The sequence below is a fragment of the Emydura macquarii genome, unplaced genomic scaffold, assembly GCF_026122565.2.
Source record: "Emydura macquarii macquarii isolate MOO-44397 ecotype Brisbane River unplaced genomic scaffold, CSIRO-AGI_Emac_v2 contig_2924, whole genome shotgun sequence".
NCBI lineage: Eukaryota > Metazoa > Chordata > Testudines > Chelidae > Emydura > Emydura macquarii.
The window spans coordinates 623,458-631,530 of NW_027133061.1; the positions used below are offsets into that span (position 1 = coordinate 623,458).

The window sequence follows — 8,073 nt, forward strand, 5'->3', positions numbered from 1 at the left end:
CATGCGCACAATCTCGCCTCTGTTTCTCAACAGCCTAGGCGCCTGCGTAAACTGTCTTTGCGGCTGACTCCGCCCCACCCTTCCCCCCTCCACCGCGCTCACTCCGGGCGCATGCGCACGACTCTCCCCGGCCCATGCTTCTTCCGGACTTTTGTTGTGGCGTGGGTGGGTCTTCTCCCCTCCCCCCTCCGACGGCGGGGTAGTTTCCGCTTCCGGTTCCGGTTTCAACTGCCAGGCAATGCTTGTTGGCTGGTCTGATTGGCCCGCGGAGAGAGGGTGGTGGGGGGGGTCGGTGTTTGGTGCGGTAATGGGGGGTCGGTGGGGGAGGGGGTTGGGGAGATGGGGGATCAGTGGGGCAATGGACGGGATGGGGGGTAGGTGGGGGAGGGGGTTGGGGATCAGTGGGGGAGGGGTTGGGGAGGTGGTGGATCAGTGGGGCAATGGAGGGGGTGGAGGATCAGTGGGGCAATGGAGGGGGTGGAGGATCAGTGGGGCAATGGAGGGGGTGGAGGATCAGTGGGGGAAGGGTGGGGGAGATGGGGGATCAGTGGGGCAATGGAGGGGGTGGGGGATCAGTGGGGGAGGGGTTGCTGGGGCAGGGGATCGGTGGGGGGATGGATGGGAGAGCAACGCAAGAAGGGTGGCTCTGGGATAGAAGCGGGTCAGCGAGGGAAGAACGCGGGGGGGGGGTGGGATCAGTGGAGCGGGTATTGATAGGAGGAGATGTGGGAGCCGGGGGCACGGATGGGGGAAGGGGTTGGGGGGGTTGATTGATGGGAGAGGTGGGGGAGCGGCATTGCACAAGGGATTGGGGTTGGTAGGAGGTGGTCAGTGCGGAGGGTAAAGAGGGGGTAAGAAGGGGAGGGATATTGCTGAATGCTAAAAAAGGAGGTCCTTGGGGAGGGGTGAATGAGGGGGATGGATGATCTCTTGGGGGAAAAGCATCACTGAAGAGGTTCTGGGTTGGTTGGGGAGGGGATGAGCGAGAAGGGGTCAGCATGGCCATGTGTAGTTTAAAAAAAAAAAACAAAAAAAAACCCCCAAACCTGCCAGAAACAAGACCCATCACTGCATCCGCATCTTCCCCCAGGGCAGGAGGAGAGAACAAACACGTGGTAGATGTTGGTGCTGTCCCTTAATGCATAACTGGCAGGCACTCAGATACGGTGTTGCGTCTAAGAGCCAGTTAGAGAATAGACTCAGTAGGAGGGAGTAGGAGTAGTGGGGGAAGCTTTAATGCAGGAATTGGGGGTCAGTGGGTGGGTGTGATCACAGGGAGAAGGGATGTGAGGGGGGAATCATGGAGTCAGAGTGGGCTGGGACAGGGAGGGTTTGTCAGTAAACTCCTTTCTGCTTCCATGGAGATGGGTGCCTTGGAAGTGCCCGTAGACCTTCATCATGCACATGCTTTTGCATTTAATGCTGCTGCCAAGATGAAAACGATACTTTCTAGCACCGTTAGCTGTGTTGCGGCTGAGACTGTTAACGCTGAAAGAGTCTTTAAAATCCCAGTTCTCTCGCCATTTTTGCAGCTCATCTGGGCAGGTGAAACTTTAGATCAACCAGTTTCACTTTCCGTTTCCCAGGTACCAGCACAAAGCTGCTTTGTTTGGTTCTCCAGCGCTGCACTGGAAGATTTCAATTCAGAAGTAGTGAAAGGAATGCTGTTAATCATTCTGTACACCTTAGAGCTTTCTTTGTTTACAGTCCCCACCCCTCCCTTTATATTGACTAAACCTAAATTTTGTTTGGGTATTTTCCGCAGGCATGGATAAGGAACTAAACTGAGCTCCAAAGATGAGGCTTTCATTATTGGTTGGTTGATAAACTGCATAACAAGCTGTTCGATGCCACTCATCCAAATTTCTTATGGTGGTTGTATCTGCAGCCGTAGTGCCACAAACTGATCTCCACCAATCACAGGCTGAGCAAGGCTAGGTCAGTTTCGCACTGTAACAGAAAGCCTACAAGACAAACCCAGGGGGTTCTGTGCAATGCGGTCGGATATCTACTAGGTGTTGCACCTACCCTCTGGAGGAAAGTCCTGGGGCCCATCCGCTGCAGGTGTTGATTTTCAGATGACGCATAAAATGGAGACCTTAATTGTTATTACAAGTGTAGGAGTGTTCATCCGGATGTCCTGGCCAAAGTCCTAAACCTCAGTCCTCTCCTTTCAGTTGGGGACAGGATTTTTCTTTACTTCTTGGCCTAATCTGTGGGGTAGTGTCGCTGTGCCACTGGTAAACAGCTGCCACCAAGGTGGGTGCATTTCAATGGGGAGAGGAGTGATTCTAATGCAGCGAGCGGGTTCCTAGAGTTCTTAGAGATCCCTCCATAAATGTGAATTCTTCCGATGAGGAGTGGAAACATGCTTGACTTTTTGTTTCAGGTGAGGGCATGAGCTGCAGTCGAGCAGTGTGTATGGGGCTGGCTGCTTGACAGGTTAAAGACACAGGGACCCCTTCTCTGTCTTCCATCCTTCTCCTGTTTGCTGCCTTCCTCCAGAACACATCATGTCGGATTTGATCATAAACCTGGACTTGGGGCTCCAGCAGGCTCCCAAGAGGGGAACCGACAGCAACCAGAAACACCAGCGCTTTGTGAAGCGGCGCCGCTTCCTGGAGAGGAGGGGTTTCCTGAAGCAAAAGCAGCTGCCACCACCCCCCATTCGCCCCCCCCAAGGCCAGGTCTCCCAGCAGGACTCCAGCTTCTGCGGGAGGACCAAGAAGAAGTGTCTCGCCGGGGATCAAGCAGGGATGGATCAGAACTCTTTCCAGACAGATGGGCTTTCCCATCAGCCAAAAACGGTCCCCAAGGCAAATAACCATTGTCGCTTTACCCAGCCCAGCACCACCTTGGACTCTGGCTCCCATCTGCCTTGTTTTCCATCAGGAGCAAGGAAGGTGTCGTGCAGATCAACTAAGGCAAGTGGGACCCCGGGGAGCCACAGTACCCAGCCCCTCGCTGGCTTGCAGAAAGCCACCCTGCTGAGCGAGTATGACAGTGGCCTGCCCCCGGTGCCCAGGCCGGGCAAGCCCAGCAAACTGGTGGCCATCGACTGCGAGATGGTGGGGACAGGCCCTGGCGGACGGAGCAGTGACCTGGCCAGGTGCAGCATCGTGAGTTACCATGGCGATGTGGTGTATGACAAATACATCCAGCCCGTCAGCCCCATCACTGACTACCGGACCCGGTGGAGCGGCATCAAAAAGCATCACATGAAGAACGCCACCCCGTTCAAAACAGCCCAGAAAGAGGTAAGCGCCTTGGGTTGCCTGTGGGTGATTCAGTGGGGGGCATTCTCTCTCAGCCAGCGCCCATCCCAGTGTGCTTGACTCAGTGCGGGGGGGGGCGGCGTAGGCAGTGAATTATATGGGCCCGTGGTGCCTGGGCTCCACCAATATTCCTGTGGTGCTGGGGGGCTGACCACGGAGTCTCCAGTGGCACTCGGCCGTGGAGATGCAGAGTGCAGTGGCCCCCCGCGCGGCCTGGCCGTTCTGCTTCCCTCTTCCCCTCCCAGCACACTCAGCCGCTCCCCCCTCCCAACCCTGCCCCTCTTCCACATGGGTCCAGCCCCTGGCCAGGAACTGCCCCCAGCCCCCAGCAGTGCCGCGCAGCAGCTGCTTTCCCCTTCCAGCCCCCCCCTTCCCCCTGCCCCTTTTCACCATGGTGGGCCCAGTGCCCTGGCCAGGACCCGTTATGGGATTGGGCACCACCAAAAATTACACAGAGCTGGCACCCATGGGGGGCGGTGCGCTCTCTTCCGAGTCAGTCTGGGCTAAAGCTTTCCGATGAGAGCTGCCCTGCCGAGGCCTTATGTCTCTGCTGTGCTGGTCCTTGGGGGCTCTTTGTTTCTCCGTGGCTGGCACGTGAGGCCTCCCTGATTCTCTCCTCTGGTCTTGTCAGCCCTGATCTCCATGGGGGCCTGTAGGCATTACCGTAACACACACAATAAGCATGGCCTGGGAGGTGCGGGCACTCAGCATCTCTGAAGAACAGACCCTTAATTAAGGCTGCGTCTCCACGAGAGGCTTGAGCCCATGCTGAACAAGCCAGTGAGCTAGCGCTGGACTGTGCCCAGGCAGTCAGCACCCCCACACCAGCCACGCCCAGGTGGGCCAGGTTCACATTCTGAGTCCTGTGCTCCAACCCCCTCCCTGACTCAGAGTCCTCTGCTCCAACCACTGAGCTGCACTGCCTCTGCCTGCGTATAACCTATTGGGTTGAAAGCCCACTAGAGGGCGCTCCCGCCCGCTCTTTACTCAAGTGTGGTGTTGTCTGGTTTTGTTTCCCCCGATACCTCTATTCGTGTCCGAATAGTGGCGATTTTGGTGGTGGTTTACGGGTTTTCCCAGCGTCAGATCTGTGCAGCTGACGCCCGGTGGCATCGTGTATAACAGTCCAGGGAGCAGCCACTTGGAACGCCGTTGGCAGTGAGGCGCAAAGTGGCGCGCTGGTCTAAAGCAAAGGGATAAGGATTCTGGCCGCAGTGGCGTGGGATAAGCTGTGGTCTGAGCAGAGCTTGCACCCAAAGCTGGTTCGGGGTCGGTCACTGCTGGAACCAGAGAAAGTTTTGGGGTGGTTTGGGGAATAGTGTGGGTAACTCAATAGGGGGCGCTCTCCCCTCCGATCAGTGCTGACACCAACCGTAGGGAGTGGGATGGGTGACTCAGTAGGAGGTGCCGTCCCCTTGTAGACAGTGCAGATCCCAAAGCACCAGCGTGGCGTCAGTGCCGACCCCCGATCAGACAGCCGCGGCTGAGCGCCGGCCCCCAGCATTCATCTGCCCTGAGCTGGCCTCGTTTCCTCTCAGATCCTGAAGATCCTGGCAGGGAAGATCGTGGTCGGCCATGCCATCCACAACGACTTCAAGGCGCTGAAGTATTTCCACCCGAAATCGGTGACCAGGGACACGTCCAAGATCCCCCTGCTGAACCGCAAGGCCGGCTTCCCAGAGAACGAGTCGGCCTCACTGAAACGCCTCAGCAAGCAGCTACTGCACAAAGACATCCAGGTACCTGCTGCCTCTGGGACAGGCCCCTAGGCCTCAGCCACGGGGGCCACGAAATGCCCGGGGCATGCAAGGAGCCCAAGGGCTGGCTTGGTCCTAGAAATTTGGGCCCACGCCCATGTCTTGTCTCTTCCCTGCTGCCTGGGCTGTCTCTGTCCACCTCCCCAGCCTGAAAGGCCCCTTTGTGGTTCTGAGCGGCAGCCGGGGGGGCGGGAAGTCGCTTTAGAGCTGAGCTGCAGCTTTAAGGAGACACTCCCTCCAGAAGCCAAGGGAGGTCCCTGCCTGGACGAATAAAGTGCTGTCCTCTGGCAGACCAGAGGGTGTCACTGGGGAGTGATGTGAGGCATTTCCTTTTCCAGGAATGGCTTGCAGGGTGGCCTAGTGGATAGAGCACAGGACTGGGACCAAGGAGACCTGGATTCTGTTCCCAGCGCATCCGCTGGGTGACCATGGGCAAGTCACATCCCCTGTCTGGGACTCCGTTTCCCCCTTTGTGCAATGGGACTAAAGATCCTGCCCTCTGGAAAGCCCTGTGGGGAGCTTGGTATTAATATTGCCCAGCGTCCAATCCTGGGAGCTCTGGTCACCTGGGGAAGCACGGAGTGAGGATCCCAGCTGTCTGTCGGTCACACTTGCTAACGTCCCTGATTCTAACGCTCCCCCACGCATCTTCTCTCTCTTCCCTTGGTCCTCGCAGGTCGGCAAAAACGGCCACTCCTCGGTGGAAGACGCCAAAGCCACCATGGAGTTGTACAGGGTGATCGAAGCCGAGTGGGAGAGGCAACTGGCTCTGAACCCCGAGCAGGAGTGAGGGGCTGGTCCCCATGCTGCTGAGGAAGGAGCAGGCCCCAGAGCAAGCGAAAAGAGGGGATCAACAAAACCCAGGGACCTGATTGGGTGGGGGGGACCCTAGGCGGGGCCGGGGAGGAGGAATACAGACCAGCTGCCCAGGGACACTGAAAGCAGGCAAGGAGGTGGCTGGGGGGGCAGCTGGGAGCCTGGTGTAACATTTCTGACGCAGGTGGGAGTCAGGGGCAGCCATCACCCGTCGCCTCCAGCTCTGTGCTCGCGAACGTGCCTCACCAAGTGCTGTCTCTTCCGTCTTGTCTTAACCCTGGAGGGGAACCATGCTACCTCTGCGCTGGGGCGCCCAGACTTCGTCCAACCCCCCCCCAGCGTTCTGCACCCGGATCACGCCATGGGCTCTGCTGGCCGCCCCTCATCCTAGAACCTGCTTGGTCTAGGTCTTGGGGCAGGATTCATGCCCTCTCCCCATTCGGACAGGCTCTGCATCGGCCCAGGGGCAGGGATTGCGTTCCCTTCTGATTTCCGTAGGGGCCATGTTCCAATCAGTGAGTGCAAATAAGAAATGTATGGGAGACGATCTCGGGGGCTGAAAGTGCCACTGGCAAATAAACATCGCCAACGGTCCTTTCCCTGGGAAGGTTTCTGTGGTGGGTCGGGGCAGTGCCCTCCCCTCCCCCCATGGGTAATTGGTGTCTTGCCACCCCACCTCCCTCTGAGCTTTATTTTGGATCAGAAGTGAGGGACTCGGAGATCCCAGGGGTGCACTGTTTGTGGGGAACTCAGTGCCTCTCGCAGGTGCCTGATGAACGGCCCTGGAGAGCCAGAGTCCCAGCTGGTCTGTCAGCAGCACTCCACTAAAGTCACTGGATCTGCTGGGATTTAGCCCAGAGAATCGGGCCCCAAATTCCTAGACCAGCAGGGCCCCCCTGACCCATGCCACTGCCATTGCCTGGGAGGGGAGGAGATTCAGTCCTCGTGGCCTGTTCCCTCCCTGGCCAGTCTGCCGGTCACTGCTGGAGACGGTGGTGGTTTGTTATTGTGGGCAGGGGGCTGAGACCCAACCAAACATCTCACACAGGGGGAAGGACTTGGCCTAGACTCAGGCTAGCATTCAGCAGTGAGGCTCTGTACCCCGCCTTCAGGCCCCTGAGCCAGCTGGCACAGGCCCATGGTGATCCAGGCCTCTCTAGGGCAGTGTGGGGCTGGGGCCTAGTCACATGTAAGTCGTTAAAAGAGGTGGCAGAAGCCGCATCGCTTGGGCCGCTGAAACTTTCCATTAGAGGTCACGGCCTCAGCTGACTTGTTTCTGCTCCCTCCCCTCTTTGCTTCTGCAAGGGCCGGGCCTCAGCTAGGGGAACCCCGCTGGGCTGAGAATACATCGCCCGCCCGACACCCCGCGTGAGCTGCTGCCCTCCCTGCCTTCAGTCCAGCGAAGGCTGGGATCTTCTGGCTCTGGCCAGGAGGCCCTCTTTTCTGATTCCCATCAGCCCCTGCGGCGGGACTTGGCTGAGCGTTGGCTTATGCCGTGGTTGTGGGACAAGACCCCGGGGTGGCGTGTGAGGTGGCCCCGATTTGAAGACAGCAATGGCCTCTTTTTGCATGAGACGAGTCTGCAGGAGAGGAAGCGTGGTCTAGCAGTTACAGCAGCTGCCCTGGGGGTTGGGAGAGGGGGGTTCTAATCACCAAGGTCATTCTGGGTTCAATTTGGCGCTCATTTACATGGGCATAATTCCCTTTGACTTCAGTGGAGCTACTCCTGATTTACGTTGGTGTGAATGAGAAGGGATTCAGGCCCAATGGGTGACCTCACACAAGTCACTCTGTGCCTCAGGCCCTGTCTACACTTACCTCCGAGATTCGCGGCAGTCGACTGGAGTTAGGGAAGCTACGCAAAAAACTTGTGTAACTCCCGTCGACTTCTCTGCTTCTACTCTGCGCGCCATCTTCACTGCACTGCTGTTCCTGTCCATGCAGCGCTATGACACTTGAGAAGGTGGTCTTAATACGTCTATTTCTGGATCGACTGAGCGGGTCTTCACTGACAGCTCAGTCGATCCAGAGAAATCGATCTGACAGTGGCGAATTTGCTGCCATCAGTGAAGACGTAGCCTCAGTTTCCCCACCTATGAAATGGGGAGAATGATCCTGACCTCGGAGGGCTGGGAGTAGAACTGGCTGAAAATTTCCCGGCGAGCAGCTTATTTGATGAAGAATGCAGTTTTGGCCACCCCAACACTGTGAACTTGACACACATT

General features: G+C 57.6%; 1 protein-coding gene across 4 annotated transcripts; it reads left to right on the forward strand.

The window, feature by feature from the left end:
* The first annotated feature begins 199 nt into the window (after nucleotides 1–199).
* Nucleotides 200–7,291, forward strand: ISG20L2 (interferon stimulated exonuclease gene 20 like 2). Of its 4 annotated transcripts, XM_067569576.1 has the most exons (5): nucleotides 923–1,121; nucleotides 1,766–1,938; nucleotides 2,390–3,257; nucleotides 4,814–5,014; nucleotides 5,709–7,291. In XM_067569576.1, exons 3-5 carry the CDS (start codon nucleotides 2,514–2,516, stop codon nucleotides 5,820–5,822), a joined length of 1,059 nt encoding a protein of 352 aa, XP_067425677.1. In that variant the 5' UTR covers nucleotides 923–1,121; nucleotides 1,766–1,938; nucleotides 2,390–2,513; the 3' UTR covers nucleotides 5,823–7,291. The 4 variants fall into 4 exon arrangements, with proteins under 4 accessions (XP_067425679.1, XP_067425677.1, XP_067425678.1 ...); XM_067569578.1 differs by lacking the exons at nucleotides 923–1,121; nucleotides 1,766–1,938 and adding an exon at nucleotides 200–276; XM_067569577.1 differs by lacking the exon at nucleotides 1,766–1,938 and having other exon boundaries at nucleotides 923–1,115.
* Nucleotides 7,292–8,073: the final 782 nt, after the last annotated feature.